The 20,363-nt window shown below is 42.5% G+C and overlaps 1 protein-coding gene across 2 annotated transcripts in view; it reads right to left on the reverse strand.

Annotated features, from left to right (window-relative positions):
• ITGA5 (integrin subunit alpha 5) overlaps positions 1-20,363 on the reverse strand; it is a 346,712-nt gene that overhangs the window by 181,359 nt on the left and 144,990 nt on the right. For both annotated transcript variants that reach the window (XM_069231024.1, XM_069231023.1), the window contains exon 5: positions 2,592-2,653. In XM_069231024.1, the coding sequence (XP_069087125.1) occupies positions 2,592-2,653 (62 nt within the window). The remainder of the gene's footprint in view (positions 1-2,591; positions 2,654-20,363) is intronic.

The following is a 20,363-nucleotide window of genomic DNA, read 5'->3' on the forward strand; positions in this document are numbered from 1 at the left end:
CCACCAAATGACACAAGGTCAAACACGGCACACACAGGAAACCTTGTGTTTGAAGAATTTATTCTTCCAAAAGAGAAAAGAAACCCAAACTTCACCAACGTGTTTCAACCACCAAAGGTCTTGGTGTGTATATATATGTATATTCTGAACAACTAATAAACCATAAAAAACCAAAAGGAAAACCTTACCTTAAAATTAGTTGTTCAGGCAATTGTTATTCAGGCACAATTGTTGTTTAGACAGTAGTTGTTCAGTACTTAGTTGTAGAGACTTTTTAGTTGTTTAGCAGTAGTTGTTCAGGCAAGCAGTGGTTTAGACCTAGTTCAGGATGTTTCCCCTCCCAGAGTTCCCTGACAATTTCTATTTGCATTTTATACGTCTCTCCTAATCCGTCTCAAGGGATTATTATTTCTTTTTGCCATTGTTCTATGGAACAGGAAATAGAGGTGAAATTTGCTGAAGCCAAACAGATTTATCCAGAGGAAGTATAAACATGGAGATAAGTGTGGTGAACAAAAAGCAAGGTCCCTAACAAGAACTCAAATATTAAATTAGTCAATGATAAAGGAAAAGCAGAAGAATGAAGATTCTAGCATAAGAATGGTGATGACATATAGCAAAGAAAACTATTTAATTCTTAATGTTTTCAATAAATATTGGGACATAATAAGGAAAGATCCAGATATTGGAAAACTACTGGGTGTAAGACCTAAGATCACATAAGAAAGTACCATCAGTGCAGGATCTCCTGGTAAGGAGTCACTTCCAAATGAACAAACCATTAAATTGGTTAATGGCTCAGGGCAATGGCTTTATATGCTGTGGTAAATGCGAGACATGTCGCACAGGGGTGAACACAAAAGAATATAAAGATTCGAAAGGAAATAAGATTGTCCTCAACAAAAGGATTACATGTATTACTACACATGTAGTCTACATGATTGAGTGTTTTTGTGGACTACGGTATGTGGGAAGTACTATGTGTCCAATAAGGAAACGAATTCGGGAGCATATTAGAGCTGTACAGAATAAAGATGTGAACTATGCCATGTCAAAGCACTTACTAACACACAGTGGAAAGGACTGGACAAATACGAGATTCTTTGGTATTGCAAGTATTGATAAGGATGAAAGAGAGGGAGATTGTGAATTGAAACTCAGAGGCTTGGAATCACGACTAATCATACAATTAAGGACCAAGATTCCGAAAGGATTGAATGGAGATTATGAATTATATAGTCATTTACAAAAGGAATGTAGAACTACTCAATATAATTTAATAAGTGATTCAGATACTTATTTGAGTCACTAAGAACACTGAGTTGAGATGGGAGGTGAATCGGAAGCAAAGCATCATCAACAGTGAACAAATATAAACAAATAACTGAAATGCATAAATGAATTAAATGAGCTAGTGAGTAAAAATTAGCAATAGTGACATATATATATGGCTACTTGTATTGTGACTAATGGGAGTATATGACCCCTGAAATAGGGATAACATAGAAGAAGTTTGAAAAGAAATATATAAAAGTGGCTGGATAAAATGTTAGGGTCACTTAGACCGAGAAAGTGCATTATTGCGTGAAGGCCAACATGATATTAATGTAGTATGGCTATAGATTTATTTAGTAAAATAATATGTTTGCAATACTAGCTTTAGAAGCTTTGCATTGCTGGTGAATAGGAAACATCGAGCCAATGAGCAGTTCTCCAAGTTCAGCCTTTATTATTTTACAATACATTATATAGCAGACTGTTATACCAATCTATGTAAAACATTATACATATTACTTTCATATGGAATTTGTAAACCAAATGATTTGATTTAGTTATTTTAATTCGCTACATATCCCATCGTGCACTATATTGGTTATGTTCAAGATAGTATAAATGTGAGACATAGATAATGCACTCCTGAGCTGTGAGCAAGACCTGTTGGTTGAAACGTGTCAGTGGTGGTTTTAGTGTTGTACATAACTGCAATTAAACGTATTACTCTCCTGGAGTGCAACGTATTCACAATTGTTTGGTTGGAATATATATATATATATATATATATATATATATATATATATATATATATATATATATATATATATATATATATATATATATACACACACATACATACACACAAATTTGGGTTTTCTTTCATTTCTCAAAAATGACTGAATGGATTTACACCAAATAACAAAAAGGGAACTTTCTGAACCAAGAGCTACCTTTCTGCCAAACGTGGTGCATCTCCATCCAGTGGTTCGGGCTCTTTTAACTCTCAATGAAAGAAATTCCACTGCTTTAGGATTAAAAGCAAATGGGCAATTTGAGGCCCCAGACCATCCTACACTGACCGCATGCTAACAAGCAAAGCAATCATAGTGCACCTTTCCCTGTGTCACAATTTATGTTGGTCTGTAGGATCGGCAGAGGATGTTTTGAATGGTTTTGGAGCGATCACCTCATGAACCAAAAATGGAGATCAAGATGTTCTTCCCAATCTGTTAGTTTCAAACCATACGGATGTTCAAAGTCAGTGCAAATGTAGAAGGAAACGTGTTGTTTACAACAGTAACCGAAACAGGTCTTACCTTGGTAAACTCAGCGCTGAAGCCTCCTTGACAGTACCCTTGTCCTTCCCGAAAGCTTTTATCTAGAGGGGCAGCAAGCAGACCACTCATTTAATTAAACCACGCGAGCAGTGAAAACTGCGACTTTGTGATATTCAAAAGATAGATAAATCCGAAAGCACGTAAACACCTCTTAAACTGAGCAACGGCTGTTTGACCATTTCTTATTTACTTTGTAAACCTACCTTCTGTGTACTACCAGAGATCGTCGTTTAATTTGAAGATTAATGTACAAGTTTACCCACGAAAGAGAAAAAAACATGATGAACTTAAGATGTATCATTCTAAGTCACTGGTTTAGTTTTCAGAAAGTTGTTGAGTGCCTTCATGCTGCCTGGCTTAAAGCTTGCGGGCAAGAGTAATGCAGTGTTTCGACCATCTCCAAAAGATGTCAATGTTGACTCATACAACCAACCGTTGCAGGAGCTTTCAAGATACTGCTCACGGTGTGTGATAACAAATGTTGTCCAATTAAAAACAGAAGATTTTTCAAATGTTGCTGTGGCATCTCGACTAAGAGGGTACCCATAACTTCACAAGGCACAGAGCACACACACACACTTTACAGATACATAATGCAACAAGCAATGCACCAACAATCAAGCACTCTGACTTTATAAATTACAGGTTTAGTGAAAAAGTGCAAACTGGTGTGACAGTGGTCCCATCATTCCACTGCTTTGATATTCACAAAGTGTTCTATTGTGGCATATCCTGGTGCCCGCTGATCCATGGGACGTTTCTAGGCACCAAATCTAGTACTCCCCTGTTGGCTGACACCCAAACCCAATGCTGTGTCTCAAACACCAATGTGAGGAGACCGGTTTCCTGAGAGAATGAGTCTGTGAGACAAGAGAAAAGTGCAGTGTGCGCCTCTGTTTATCTTACTGTCTGGATGGAAATGCATGTTTGAGGGTGTCAGGTTGTTTTTGCAACATGGTGAGTGTGGCACTGCCATTGCAGTAACAGGACCATTCCCACAGGCAGGTGTGCTACCTGAAACTTAGCCACACAGCTACCAAGCAACAAATACCAGTGGCAGATTGGGCAACAAGTTGGGAGCAAAGCTAGTCCTGTTTGGCCAATCAACAACATAGCCCTAACTCAGCATGTCTAGATCATAACACTGAAATCCATACTTGCCTTTCTAGGATGGAAGAAATCCTAGAAGGATAGTGTGCTTGGCTCTCTGGCACTCAACGTAATAACGCTATTTGATCTGATTGCAGAGTGCATCTACACCAACTAAAAATACAAATACTGCCATCAGGACGAAATAGGCCCACCTTAAACAAAGAACACAAGTTAAATCATTGGAGCTTACCAAGTAAATTTCTTCAAGTTTGTATTCCGCCCTTGCTATATACTAGACCACAGGAAGGCACCTGTCAAATTTGGTCTGCGATTTCTTTTCTTAAGTCAAATCACAAGAAACACTGCATATCATTTTTTTATGAAATCATACTATGTAATAACAAATCTAACTGCGGAGCTAAAACCTGTGGGTTTGTTCTATATAGGATTGTCGGAGGCCACTGGACCTAACACCAGAACAAAGACAAGAGATTCATTAAATCTTTCAACAGTCATAGAAGTTAAATATATTTACATTTCCACTGCTCAAATTTCATCAGCCCCAAATATTATTTTATTTGCTCTTTTAGAGTCAGTGGTTCTATCCCCTGTACACCTGTACAAATTGGAGATAGTGTGCATAATCTTGTAGGAGAATATCAAGGAAAGAACGGACATGTAAAATAAAATCAAGATAAACTCCAAAAAGGAATATATCTTACCACAATGACCTGTGTGTTAGGTTCAATCAAAGTTCCAGCAAACAAGATTTTGAAGATACTTTAAATATACGGGTGCTATAGAGGACTATTCAAATGGTCTAAAAATAATGCAAGGGGTTACCATATTCACATTTCTTCTTAATCCTTTACCGGATACGAAACCATGGCTCATGGTCGTTATTGGTTTATATTTAAAAATATGTTTGATTCTCTAGTACAAATCTAAATTTCATCCAAGGAAAGAGATTGGAATGACCACACTAAATGATGCCATAGACAGTTGATTTCCATGCTCCATATAAGCTAATTTGTCAAACCTTCTCTTTCCATAGCATCACTTTTGCTCGTGTCAGCTTCACTTCATTGAACTCCTACCGAGACCTAGACCATTTACCAAACCCCCAACCCCAAGGTAAGCTTTGCTGAAAATGCTTTCAAGAAACTCAAGTTTCGCCTTCTCCACCATAGATCTTCTGGAACACTACAGTGATACAGCCTTGGGTGTTTACCACTACTGTCATTTCCACCTAACTGATAGAACCCTCAGAATGATTCATTGTACAGCAAAAACATCTTCAAAACACTGCCAAAATAAAAAAAAGAACGCGGGATGTGGGACAGATACAGCCTTAAATATTTGATAGACTGTGAAACTGATGCATTTTTGGAAGCAGGCGCTCAATAGTATGAAACACATAATGGGCTTTCCCATACGGAAAATACCTGATGTAGTGTTACTGGGGTTCAGAAAGAAATTGACAGGACGCATGGCTAAGTCAATAAGGGTACTCCTGAGACATGTGTTGAACGTAGTTAAACAATCTCAAGAGTATGGAAAAAACATAAAAACACCCAAACTACTGAGATGGTATTTCAAAAAATTTATGAAGTTAGCAATGGGGAAAATAATGCAAGACATTAATAAGTAACATAAGAAGTTTAAGCAAATGTGGTAGCGAACCACAGAGGACTATGTGGACTGAGCATATCATAACATAGCCACAAAGAAAACGAGCTTTGCCACATACAACAAGCTCATGTATGTTTGCAACCTGTACAGCTTTTACCCTCGTAGTCGCATAATCATGAAACAATGAGGTTTGAGGGCACACTTATTCCCTGCGAATGGCTTGCCGATGTTCATTTTGGCTATAATGTTAAAATGTGAATCTGCTCCAGTAGAAAATAGGTTTAGGAAGCATGGCATAAAAGCGGGAAGCAGGCCGCTCGTCAAAAACAGAGAGTCACAGGTGCCAGCAGAGACCGGGAGGAAAACGCGGTTTAGACTTTTTCCCCCAGAGACCCAGATTGTGTCCTGGCTTACAGTCATCATTTTCGAAGGAATAAAGTTAGTTATATACCTGAAAACCGAACTAAGGGCCAGATGTAGCAAAGGGTTTTACCCATTCTGTGTCTATGGGAAAATTCGTTGGTACATATGGTCTTAAGTCGATAGATTTTCTGAAATCATTTGTAAAGATTAGAGAAATAGAGGAAAAATGTTAATAAGCAGGCTTTGTGGTGGTAGCTGAAAGCCTGCCCAAGAAGGAGAGTAATCGCCGAAGCCCCAACGTGGACAAATACTAGACTATCTGAAATATTTTCATGTAAAGAAAAACATATGCACAAATTAAATTATATATATATATATATATATATATATATATATATATATATATATATATATATATATATATATATATATATATTGAAAATGTCACTTACCCAGTGTACATCTGTTCGTGGCATTAGTCGCTGCAGATTCACATGTTGAGCACAGTCCGCTGCCTGGTGTTGGGCTCGGAGTATTACAAGTTGACTTCTTCGAAGAAAAACAACTTGTAATACTCCGAGCCCAACACCAGGCAGCGGACTGTGCTCAACATGTGTATCTGCAGCAACATATGCCATCGAACATATATATACACACACACACAGATATCCATTAAGATTGGCTAAATCCAGATGTGTAAAACTGAATATATAAATCCCATAAAGCCAGCAGAACTCGCTATATCCTAGTGTTTCTCGTGGATGTCCGAGTGAGCGAATAATGATGCTGCGGCATGCGCAGCGTGAGATGGCCCTTTGCACCTGCAAGCGAAGACAATTCGGAAAGTTGCAGGTAAGGAACCCAGTACTTTTTTTTGTGTGTGCAAGTATGTTCTTTCTTGTACTGACCTAGAGCTTAGAACTAAGATAAGAAAAAACTTATTCCACATCACCCAAGAACTTAATGATTACAGCTACATATCCAAAAGAAACAAACGTAAAAAAACTCTATCCCAAAACCCCACAAGTGGGTTCCAAATGTTTCTGGTCGAGACTTCCCTCATTAAAAGACATTTATTTCGCCGCAATGAATTCAATTTCAGTTTGCAGAGAACACACAAACTTTTCTCATACAACACTGAGCTTTGAAGAAAGAGATTTGTTTTCCGGTTTGATTTTCTTGACAATCCCACGACAGCCGTTGTGAACGTGGGCCAGATGCAAAACTGGGAAACACCCGTGCCAAGGGCGCAGGATTTGGCTACGACTAGTAGAAGGGAACAGAGACGTCCCATGATGTTCCGCGTGCCTTTTTATCGCTTGCAGATGTTAACTGTGTGGACTGAAATTACAAATGCCTTCTAACAATCCGTAAAACTACTTTGCTGGCTAAGCAAGCTGGAGTATGATCAGACAGACATGCCAAGTGCGAAACATCGAAAATACTCAGTGCACTTCAGAACTGATGATACCCTTGCGAAACTGCGGCAGCCCGACTCCTAGCTGTGAACAAGAGCACCCGCTCCCCAGTTTCTACTGGCTACTGGTCCATAAGTCAAATGGCCAGTACTTATTAGAAACAGGAAGTGGCAGCACACTGTTGCAGGGGTAAAGGAGGTAGCAAAGAAAGAAGAGGGGCTCAATCACCATTGTCCTCATCAACCTGCCGTATAGGAAGGTGTGTGCCAGAAACTGGCAGATATGGTCTAGCGTTAAAGTAGATTGTGGTACCAAGGAAAATGGTATCTTCGTTTAAGCAATAGTAAAAGAAAACTACATGTTCACACAACATTGTAATCCAGAGAAGACCTTGTGTACACGAATGATTTTATATGGAATTAAATTAACAATGCCTAGGCACTATAACTGAAATACCTTCAAATGTGGCTCGTGTGTATTAAATAAAATACATTATCTGATGTGTGCCAAAAGATTTAAACCTTCCACTAAATAGGTATACATCTCAGATCTAGAGGCTCACCCGCCACATTACCCTTAATTGACACGTTTTTACACAAGTTGAAAAAAAAAAACCTACATATATATAATATTATAAAATCTTTAAAAAAAAAAAACACATACTAGCAATCGCCAGTAGGTGGTTATAATTAGGACCACGTTTCCATTTTTGACTCGCCTATATCTTTGGCGCCGTTTGAGAAATCTTCACAAAATTTGCCCAAAAGTGTTTCAGAGAATCTTGTAGTACATGGGAAGTTTCATGGTGATCAGAACGGGGGGGGGGGGGAGGGGGCAAGAGAAACAGGGGGTCAAAAAAATGTTTCCCATTGCAATTCCCATGAGTATTTTAGACACGACTACAGCCGAACCACTGGACGAAATTACACCAAATTTGGCAGGAAAGTTGCTCTTGGTCCAAAAAGAGTGCTTTTTGTTATTTGGGGTAAATCTGTTTAGTACTTTTTGAGATATTTATAAAAAAAAAAAAAACAGGAAGTGTTGACATCTATGTTGGGATGTTGCGTCAGCTGAGTCACAGAAAAAAAAGATAAAAAAAAAAAAAAAAAAAAAAGGCCCGCCCCCCCCACCAGGACCAAAAAAAATAACTTAAAAAAATAAATGAATAAAATTGCAGCAAATTTGCAGCAAAAATGACCCCCCACCCCCCCCCCCCCCCAAAAAAAACACCAAACTGTCACCTGCGCTTGTTTTACTAAGGCCACTGGGGACATGCAACAAAATTATGAATGAAACATTAAAAGTCAAATTACTAAAAAATAAAAAAAAATAAAAAACTGTGCATGGCGGGGGCACAAGTTATAGTTACTTTAGGCCGCAAGCTATAGTTGCATAAAATAACTAACTATATCTGCACGAGTGCAATCTGAGCCTAGCCTAACTATAACATCCCAGTTAGTTGTTTTTTTAAGTATATATATATATATATATATATATATATATATATATATATATATATATATATAAATAAATAATGTCACTTGCCCAGTGTACATCTGTTCGTGGCATGAGACGCTGCAGATTCACATGCTTTGCACATCCCGCCATCTAGTGTTGGGCTCGGAGTGTTACAAGTTGTTTTTCTTCGAAGAAGTCTTTTCGAGTCACGAGATCGAGGGACTCCTCCCCTTTCGGCTCCATTGCGCATGGGCGTAGACTCCATCTTAGATTGTTTTCCCTGCAGAGGGTGAGGTAGGAGTTGTGTATTATAGTAATAGTGCCCATGCAATGGAGCAAATATGTATGTACATAATGGTGTTTAACGTGATATATTTACAAATTTACAAATGTTCAAGATCAACTTCAAAACTGCTACAGGCTCCCGGGGAGGCGGGTGGGCGCATGTGAATCTGCAGCGTCTCATGCCACGAACAGATGTACACTGGGTAAGTGACATTTTCTGTTCGATGGCATGTGTAGCTGCAGATACACATGCTTTGCATAGACTAGTAAGCAGTTATCTCCCCAAAAGCGGTGGCTCAGCCTGTAGGAGTTGAAGTTGTTTGAAATAAAGTTCGTAGTACTGCTTGTCCTACTGTGGCTTGTTGTGTTGTTAACACATCCACGCAGTAATGTTTGGTGAATGTATGAGGCGTAGACCATGTGGCTGCCTTACATATTTCAGTCATTGGAATGTTTCCTAGAAAGGCCATAGTAGCACCTTTCTTCCTAGTTGAATGTGCCTTTGGTGTTATAGGCAGTTCTCTTTTTGCTTTGAGATAACAGGTTTGAATACATTTAACTATCCATCTGGCAATGCCTTGTTTGGATATTGGATTCCCTGTATGAGGTTTTTGAAAAGCAATGAACAGTTGTTTTGTTTTTCTTATTTGTTTTGTTCTATCAATGTAGTACATTAAAGCTCTTCTGATGTCTAATGTATGTAGTGCTCTTTCAGCTACAGAATCTGGTTCTGGAAAAAACACTGGTAGTTCTACTGTTTGATTTAAGTGAAACGGTGATATGACTTTTGGTAAGAACTTTGGATTAGTTCGTAAAACTACTTTATGCTTGTGTATCTGAATAAAGGGTTCTTGTATAGTAAATGCCTGTATTTCACTTACTCGTCTTAGAGATGTGATGGCAATGAGAAACGCTACTTTCCATGTTAAATATTGTATCTCACATGAGTGCATGGGTTCAAAAGGTGGGCCCATGAGTCGTGTTAAGACAATGTTAAGGTTCCACGAAGGAACTGGTGGCGTTCTTGGTGGAATAATTCTTTTTAGGCCCTCCATAAATGCTTTTATGACTGGGATCCTAAATAATGAAGTTGAGTGCGTAATTTGCAGATAAGCTGAAATTGCGGTAAGATGTATTTTAATGGATGAAAAAGCTAGCTTTGACTTTTGTAAATGCAGTAAGTAGCTTACGATGTCTTTAGCAGATGCGTGTAATGGTTGAATTTGATTATTATGGCAATAATAAATCTTTTCCACTTATTTGCATAGCAATGTCTTGTGGTTGGTTTCCTGGCTTGTTTTATGACCTCCATACATTCCTGTGTAAAGTCTAGATGTCCGAATTCTAAGACTTCAGGAGCCAAATTGCTAGATTCAGTGATGCTGGATTTGGATGCCTGATCTGTCGTTTGTGTTGAGTTAACAGATCTGATCTGTTTGGAAGCTTGATATGAGGCACTACTGAGAGGTCTAGTAGTGTTGTGTACCAAGGTGGTCTTGCCCAGGTTGGTGCTATTAGTATGAGTTTGAGTTTGTTTTGACTCAATTTGTTTACTAGATACGGAAGGAGTGGGAGAGGGGGAAAAGCGTATGCAAATATCCCTGACCAGCTCATCCATAACGCATTGCCCTGAGATTGATCTTGTGGGTACCTGGATGCGAAGTTTTGGCATTTTGCGTTTTCTTTTGTTGCAAATAGGTCTATTTGTGGTGTTCCCCATCTTTGGAAGTAAGTGTTTAGTATTTGGGGGTGAATCTCCCATTCGTGGATTTGTTGGTGATCCCGAGAGAGATTGTCTGCTAACTGATTCTGAATCCCTGGAATAAACTGTGCTATTAGACGAAAGTGGTTGTGAATCGCCCAATGCCATATTCTCTGTGCCAGGAGACACAACTGTGTCGAGTGTGTTCCTCCCTGTTTGTTCAGATAATACATCGTTGTCATGTTGTCTGTTTTGACAAGAATGTATTTGTGGCTTATTATGGGTTGAAATGCCTTCAATGCTAGAAATACTGCCAGTAGTTCTAAGTGATTTATGTGAAACTGTCTCTGCTGAGTGTCCCATTGTCCTTGGATGCTGTGTTGATTGAGGTGTGCTCCCCACCCTGTCATGGAGGCATCTGTTATTACGTATTGAGGCACTGGGTCTTGGAAAGGCCGCCCTTGGTTTAAATTTATATTGTTCCACCATTGAAGCGAGGTGTATGTTTGGCGGTTTATCAACACTAGATCTAGAAGTTGACCCTGTGCCTGTGACCATTGTGATGCTAGGCACTGTTGTAAGGGCCGCATGTGCAACCTTGCGTTTGGGACAATGGCTATGCATGAGGACATCATGCCTAGTAGTTTCATCACCATCTTGACTTGTATCTTCTGTTTTGGATACATGGCCTGTATTACATTGTGAAATGCCTGTACCCTTTGTGGCCTTGGAGTGGCAATCCCTTTTGTTGTGTTGATTGTCGCTCCTAAGTATTGCTGTGTTCGACACAGCTGAAGGTGTGACTGTGTAGTTGAGTGAGAAACCTAGTTTGTGGAGGGTTTCTATGACATACTTTGTGTGTTGTGAACAACGTTCTTGCGTGTTGGTTTTGATTAACCAATCGTCTAGGTACGGGAACACATGTATTTGCTGCCTCCTGATATGTGCAGCCACTACTGCCAGGCATTTTGTAAAAACTCTTGGCGCAGTTGTTATCCCGAATGGCAACACTTTGAATTGGTAATGTACCCCTTGGAATACAAACCTTAAGTACTTTCTGTGTGAAGGATGTATCGGTATATGGAAGTATGCATCCTTTAGGTCTAGTGTCGTCATGTAGTCTTGTTGTTTGAGCAATGGGATTACGTCCTGTAATGTCACCATGTGAAAGTGATCTGATTTGATGTAGGTATTTAATGTTCTGAGATCTAATATAGTTCTTAGAGTTTTGTCCTTTTTGGGTATGAGAAAGTACAGCGAGTAAACTCCCGTTCCGCTCTGATGAATTGGTACCAGTTCTATTGCATCTTTTTGTAACAACGCTTGGATTTCTAGTTCTAGAAGATCCATGTGTTGTTTTGACATATTGTGTGTTTTCGGTGGGATATTTGGAGGGAATTTGAGAAATTCTATGCAATAACCATGCTGGATAATTGCTAGGACCCAAGTGTCTGTTGTTATTTCCTCCCAATGTTTGTAGAACTTGGTTAGTCTCCCCCCCACAGGTGTTATGTGTTGGGGATTTGTGACGTCAAAGTCACTGCTTGTTTTGAGGAGTTTTGGAACTTTGGAACTTCCCTCTACTCTTTTGGAATTGGCCCCCTCTATATTGTCCCCGAAAACTTCCCCGCTGATATTGTCTCTGATAAGTGGGCCTTGTTTGTGAGGTTGAGGGTTCTGTGCTTTGTCCTCGAAACCCCGCCTCGAAACTGTGTTTTACAAAATGTGCCTCTGCTCTGTGGGGAGTAGAGTGCGCCCATGGCTTTGGCCGTATCAGTGTCTTTTTAAAGTTTTTCGATAGCAGTGTCCACCTCCGGCCCAAACAACTGCTGTCCGTTAAATGGCATATTCAGCACGGCTTGTTGTATTTCCGGCTTGAATCCTGATGAACGCAGCCATGCGTTTCTCCTTATGGTCACTGCTGTATTTACTGTCCTAGCAGCTGTATCTGCTGCATCCATTGCCGGGCGTATCTGATTGTTCGAGATACTCTGTCCTTCCTCCACCACCTGTTGTGCCCTTTTTTGGAACTCTTTGGGTAAGTGTTCAATGAAATGTTGCATTTCGTCCCAATGAGCCCTATCATTTCTCGCCAGCAATGCCTGTGAGTTGGCAATGCGCCATTGGTTGGCTGCTTGTGCTGCAACCCTTTTCCCCGCAGCGAACTTGCGACTCTCCTTGTCTGGAGGTGGTGCGTCTCCCGAGGTGTGTGAGTTCGCTCTCTTGCGAGCTGCCCCTACTACCACAGAGTCTGGTGTTAGTTGCTGCGTGATGTATACAGGGTCTGGTCTGTTGGCGGTGGCTTGTATTTCTTCTCCACCCTTGGAGTTATGGCCCTGCCCTTCACAGGCTCCTGAAACACCTGTTTGGAGTGTTTTAGCATTCCAGGTAGCATAGGGAGACTTTGGTATTGGCTATGTGTGGAGGATAGTGTGTTAAATAAAAAGTCATCCTCAATAGGCTCTGCATGCAGGGTGACATTATGAAACGCCGCTGCTCTTGACACCACCTGTGTGTAGGCTGTACTGTCCTCAGGTGGCGACGGTCTCGCTGGATAACAGTCTGGGCTGTTACCTGATACTGGCGCATCATAAAGATCCCATGCGTCGGGATCATCCTGACTCATTCCAGTATGAGTTGGGGACTGCATCAGTGGTGGAGTGGCTACCGGTGATGTGTGCGTTGAGCGTGGTGGAGATGGTGGCGGTGTTACTTGTCTTGCCACCTTTGCCTGTGGCTGCTTGTCTTTTTCTTGAAAGGCAAGTCTTCTTTTCATCCTAATTGGGGGAAGAGTACTTATCTTCCCTGTGTCCTTTTGGATGTGGATCCTTCTCTGAGTGTAGTCTGGCTCCATTGACTCTAGTTCTTGTCCTAACCTAGGTCTTTGAATTTGTGAGGACAGTCCCTGTTCCTCTGTGTAAGAACTTGTTTTCGGTTCAGAGGCCGGATGTTTCAGAATGGAAACTTTTTCGGCTCCGACTACACTTTTTAAATTTTCGCCGTTCCGGTCTCTCGGTGCCGACTCGTTTCGGTGCCGCCCTCTTGGTGCCGAACTTGCTCTGACCCGCTGTCTCGGGGTCGAGTCTGCTCTGTGCCGGTATCTCGTCCGGAGTCGGATGTCTTCGACACATGCGTGCCCTTTTTCAGTGCCGATGATCGGTCACCTATTTTTCAGGTTAAGCCATGGCCTGCTGGCGGTGGCGTCCCCTGGGCTTTAGTGGTCTTTCCGTGAGTTTTGTGTGTCGACGTCTTACTCACGGTTTTCGGCGTCTGTTCGGGATCGACCTCGTCCGAGTCCGAATCCTTGATGGAGAAGGTTTCTTCTTCTTCCTCCTCCAACTGTTTTTGTCCTGTCGGCGCCGACGCCATCTGTAGTCTTCTTGCTCTTCGGTCTCTTAATGTCTTCATCGACCAAAACGCTCGACAGGCTTCACAAGTATCTTCTTTGCGTTCTGGAGACAAACACAAGTTACAGACCAGATGCTGATCTGTATAAGGATACTTGTTGTGACATTTGGGGCAGAAGCGGAATGGGGTCCGTTCCATTAGCCTTGAAGAGAAACGTGGTCGGGCCGACCAGGCCCAGACGGGGGATCAAAAACCCCAAAGGGCCACCAGAGCTCTTCAAAATTCGGTGTCGATCTGTTGTAACTAACTGTAAAGAAATGGCTCCCTGTTGCAGTTACCCCCCACTTTTTGCCTGATACTGATGCTGACTTGACTGAGAAGTGTGCTGGGACCCTGCTAACCAGGCCCCAGCACCAGTGTTCTTTCACCTAAAATGTGCTTTTGATTCCACAATTGGCACACCCTGGCATCCAGGTAAGTCCCTTGTAACTGGTACCCCTGGTACCAAGGGCCCTGATGCCAGGGAAGGTCTCTAAGGGCTGCAGCATATCTTATGCCACCCTGGGGACCCCTCACTCAGCACAGACACACTGCTTGCCAGCTTGTGTGTGCTGGTGAGAACAAAACAAGTAAGTCAGCATGGCACTCCCCTCAGGGTGCCATGCCAACCTCCCACTGCCTTTGGCATAGGTAAGTCACCCCTCTAGTAGGCCTTACAGCCCTAAGGCAGGGTGCACTATACCACAGGTGAGGGCATATGTGCATGAGCACTATGCCCCTACAGTGTCTAAGCAAAACCTTAGACATTGTAAGTGCAGGGTAGCCATAAGAGTATATGGGCTGGGAGTCTGTCAAAAACGAACTCCACAGCTCCATAATGGCTACACTGAATACTGGGAAGTTTGGTATCAAACTTCTCAGAATAATAAACCCACACTGATGCCAGTGTTGGATTTATTAAAAAATGCACACAGAGAGCATCTTAGAGATGCCCCCTGTATTTTACCCAATTGTTCATTGTAGGCTGACTGGTTCCAGCAGCCTGCCACACTAGAGACATGTTGCTGGCCCCATGGGGAGAGTGCCTTTGTCACTCTGAGGCCAGTAACAAAGCCTGCACTGGGTGGAGATGCTAACACCTCCCCCAGGCAGGAGCTGTAACACCTGGCGGTGAGCCTCAAAGGATCACCTCTTTGTCACAGCACAGCAGGGCACTCCAGCTTAGTGGAGTTGCCCGCCCCCTCCGGCCACGGCCCCCACTTTTGGCGGCAAGGATGGAGGGAACAAAGAAAACAACAAGGAGGAGTCACTGGCCAGTCAGGACAGCCCCTAAGGTGTCCTGAGCTGAAGTGACTAACTTTTAGAAATCCTCCATCTTGCAGATGGAGGATTCCCCCAATAGGATTAGGGATGTGACCCCCCTCCCCTTGGGAGGGGGCACAAAGAGGGTGTACCCACCCTCAGGGCTAGTAGCCATTGGCTACTAACCCCCCCAGACCTAAACACGCCCTTAAATTTAGTATTTAAGGGCTTCCCTGAACCTAAAGATTTAGATTCCTGCAACTACAAGAAGAAGGACTGCTGAGCTGACAAACCCCTGCAGAGGGGGAACAGAAGACACCAACTGCCTTGGCCCCAGACTTACCGGCCTGTCTCCTGCCTTCCAAAGAAACCTGCTCCAGCGACGCTTTCCAAGGGACCAGCGACCTCTGAATCCTCCGAGGACTGCCCTGCTTCGAAAAAGACAAGAAACTCCCGAGGACAGAGGCACTGCTCCAAAAGAACTGCAACTTTGTTACAAGGAGCAGATTTAAAGACCCCTGCAACTCCCCGCAAGAAGCGTGAGACTTGCAACACTGCACCCGGCGACCCCGACTCGACTGGTGGAGAACAATCAACTCAGGGAGGACCCTCCGGCGACTCTACGACTGTGAGTAACCAAAGTTGTCCCCCCTGAGACCCCACAGCGACGCCTGCAGAGGGAATCCCCAGGCTCCCCCTGACCGCGACTGTCTGAACTCCATTTCCCGACGGCTGGAAAAGAACCTGCACCTGCAGCCCCCAGCCCCTAAAGAAACGGAACTTCTGTGCAGGAGTGACCCCCAGGAGGCCCTCTCCCTTGCCCAGGTGGTGGCTACCCCGAGGAGCCCCCCCCTTGCCTGCATCGCTGAAGAGACCCCTTGGTCTCCCATTGAAACCTGAAGGAAACCCGACGCTTGTTTGCACACTGCACCCGGCCGCCCCCGCGCTGCTGAGGGTGTACTTTCTGTGTGGACTTGTGTCCCCCCCGGTGCCCTACAAAACCCCCCTGGTCTGCCCTCCGAAGACGCGGGTCCTTACCTGCTGGCAGACTGGAACCGGGGCACCCCCTTCTCTCTATTATAGCCTATGTGTTTTGGGCACCTCTTTGACCTTTGCGCCTGACCGGCCCTGAGCTGCTGGTGTGATAACTTTGGGGTTGCTCTGAACCCCCAACGGTGGGCTACCTTGGACCAAAAACTGAAACCTGTAAGTGACTTACTTACCTGTGAAATCTAACAAAACTTTACCTCCCCCAGGAACTGTGAAAATTGCACTAAGTGTCCACTTTTAAAACAGCTTATTGTGTTTTGTGTAAAAAGTATACATGCTAAAGTAATGATTCAAAGTTCCTAGAGTACTTACCTGCAATACCTTTCAAATGAGATATTACATGTAAAATTTGAACCTGTGGTTCTTAAAATAAACTAAGAAAAAATATTTTTCTATAACAAAACCTATTGGCTGGATTTGTCTCGGAGTGTGTGTACCTCATTTATTGTCTATGTGTATGTACAACAAGTGCTTAACACTACTCCTTGGATAAGCCTACTGCTCGACCACACTACCACAAAATAGAGCATTAGTATTATCTCTTTTTACCACTATTTTACCTCTAAGGGGAACCCTTGGACTCTGTGCATGCTATTCCTTACTTTGAAATAGCACATACAGAGCCAACTTCCTACACTAACCAGATACCGAACGCAAACAATACCGTCGAATTTTCCGAGATTCTAACTATCTTTCCGAACCGAAACTCGGCGCGAAAAGGAACACGTCCAAACCCGATGGCGGAAAGAAAACAATCTAAGATGGAGTCGACGCCCATGCGCAATGGAGCCGAAAGGTGAGGAGTCCCTCGATCTCGTGACTCGAAAAGACTTCTTCGAAGAAAAACAACTTGTAACACTCCGAGCCCAACACTAGATGGCGGGATGTGCAAAGCATGTGTATCTGCAGCTACACATGCCATCGAACATATATATATATATATATAAAATTATTTTTTAAACAAAAAGTGGCACTCCGAAGCAGATTCTGTAACAGTTGTATTCACTGCACACCTGGTAAACGTACATGTAATTCCTCATCATTGTTGAGGCCCTTAGAAATGTTTGTTACAAGCCTTATGATATATTTGGTTTCTTTCTGTCAAAGAGTGTGCACTCTGTCTCCTCCTCTGGGGGAATTCGCCACATGTTCAATTCCATAGTACACTTCCTTGTTTCCTTGATGTTCTTGCATCAAGTGTTTCAGAACTGCATAGATTGCACCTATGTTTATACCTATTCACCTTTGCTAAATGGTTTGATGCCCTCAAACAATAGAAATCCAAACAGGGTCAAACTACAGGGGAAAAAAATGAAACATCCTCTGTGGATATTACAAGTGGATCTGAGAATGATCAAAGGGAGAATGATGTTGGATCGAGGTCACATAATGCTAAAGGATTTTTTTTTTATTTTTTTTTTATTTTTTTAGAAGTAATGAAGCTGTTATACCTAGATCAGCAAACAAGAGGAAAAGAACGTGGGCTTGGAAGAGGCAGGGGAAAGGGAAACCAGGAGAGGCAGTAGAAATCGCATATCACCCACGCAACCAGAGAAAATAGATGACGATAAACAAGATCTAGTTGTCAATCTATCCAAGTATAATTTTATCACATACTACTAAACAAGGGCAGGTCTTCTTGTCCCGCAGCACAATTTGACTTTGCTGAAACATGCATTGATACATACAAATTTGTAAGAAAATTAAAAACTAGGCAAAATTCATGCTCAAAAGGAAAGATAAGGAGATCACAGACAACATATTCCACCTCATGTGATAAGAGAGTTGACCAAAATTCATCCCTAAGAATTATCTTAGAGCTACAAATCGAGAATGACAAACATCAAAAGATTTATCAGACACACAAATACTGTCTGAATGTGGAAGAGACATATACTCATAAGTACAGTGATATGAGACCACAATCAAATATTTGACTCATTCTACATCCTGTTAACAAAATAGATTAATTCTACAAATTGGTGACATCGGACTTAAAAAAACTTATCAAATTCAAACAATAAAGGACAAAAGGAAAATCTCACGAAAGAGGAGAGAAGAGCACTAAGATATTTACAGGATAATTCATCAATTATCATGAAGCCCTCCGACAAAGGTGGAAATATAGTTTTAATGGATAACATTCAATTTATTACAGAGGCAAATCAACAACTTAATGTAGACACCTTATTTATCATATGGAATGGCACAAGTAATGATTTTGAAACATATTTCAGATACCTCAATATGAATAACTATGGTGTTCAATTTACTCATACCATCGACCAAGACTGGATCAAAATTTCTCTATGTTGCAAAAGGAAAACTTGAGACATCTTATATCGGAAAGAAACATCCACGAATGAGACACTGCATGGCTCACTTCTGCAGACACTGCTATCAGAATTCCATATGGTTAATTCCTGTGACTAAAGCAAAACTGCTCGACACAGGAAAACTTTGAAAACAACTGTAAGGAAACATGGCAAAGATTCTGTAAGAGAGAAGGCCACCAAACATGCATCCAAAGAGGATATGAAAGATCAGAATTCCTAAATCGTGTTGACACTATCACTCAGGAAGAAAAAAACAAAAAGAAAATGGAGTATGAAATATAATAAATACTAACACAAAGCAAAGAAAGCGTACAAATCAAACAGATATTTCAAGAATATTGGAACATCCTTAAAGAAGATCCAGATATTGGACCAAAACTCAGTCCAGCTGTATCGGTCATCTACGAAAGAGCACTGTAAGGAAATGCCTCCTTGGCATGGTTACCCCCTGACTTTTTGCCCTTGCTGATGCTATGTTTTGAATTGAAAGTGTGCTGAGGCCTGCTAACCAGGCCCCAGCACCAGTGTTCTTTCCCTAACCTGTACTTTTGTATCCACAATTGGCACACCCTGGCATCCAGATAAGTCCCTTGTAAATGGTACCCCTGGTAGCAAGGGCCCTGATGCCAAGGAAGGTCTCTAAGGGCTGCAGCATATCTTATGCCACCCTGGAGACCCCTCACTCAGCACAGACACCCTGCTTGCCAGCTTGTGTGTGCTGGTGAGAACAAAACGAGTAAGTCGACATGGCACTCCCCTCAGGGTGCCATGCCAGCCTCTCACTGCCTATGCAGGTATAGATAAGTCACCCCTCTAGCAGGCCTTACAGCCCTAAGGCAGGGTGCACTATACCATAGGTGAGGGCACCAGTGCATGAGCACTGTGCCCCTACAGTGTCTAAGCAATACCTTAGACATTGTAAGTGCAGGGTAGCCATAAGAGTATATGGTCTGGGAGTCTGTTTTACACGAACTCCACTGCACCATAATGGCTACACTGAAAACTGGGAAGTTTGGTATCAAACTTCTCAGCACAATAAATGCACACTGATGCCAGTGTACATTTTATTGTGAAATACACCCCAGAGGGCACCTTAGAGGTGCCCCCTGAAACCTTAACCGACTATCTGTGTAGGCTGACTGGTTCCAGCAGCCTGCCACAACCGAGACATGTTGCTGGCCCCATGGGGAGAGTGCCTTTGTCACTCTGCGGCCAGTAACAAAGCCTGCACTGGGTGGAGATGCTAACACCTCCCCCAGGCAGGAGCTGTCACACCTGGCGGTGAGCCTCAAAGGCTCACCCTTTTGTGCCAGCACCGCAGGACACTCCAGCTAGTGGAGTTGCCCGCCCCCTCCGGCCAAGGCCCCCACTTTTGGCGGCAAGGCCGGAGAAAATAATGAGAATAACAAGGAGGAGTCACTGGCCAGTCAGGACAGCCCCTAAGGTGTCCTGAGCTGAAGTGACTAACTTTTAGAAATCCTCCATCTTGCAGATGGAGGATTCCCCAATAGGATTAGGGATGTGACCCCCTCCCCTTGGGAAGAGGCACAAAGAGGGTGTACCCACCCTCAGGGCTAGTAGCCATTGCCTACTAACCCCCCAGACCTAAACACGCCCTTAAATTTAGTATTTAAGGGCTTCCCTGAACCTAGGAAAACAGATTCCTGCAACTTACCGAAGAAGAAGACTGCGGAGCTGAAAACCCCTGTAGAAGAAGAAAGAAGACATCAACTGCTTTGGCCCCAGTCCTACCGGCCTGTCTCCT

Source organism: Pleurodeles waltl, chromosome 4_2, assembly GCF_031143425.1.
Source record: "Pleurodeles waltl isolate 20211129_DDA chromosome 4_2, aPleWal1.hap1.20221129, whole genome shotgun sequence".
In the NCBI taxonomy this organism is placed as follows: Eukaryota; Metazoa; Chordata; class Amphibia; order Caudata; family Salamandridae; genus Pleurodeles; species Pleurodeles waltl.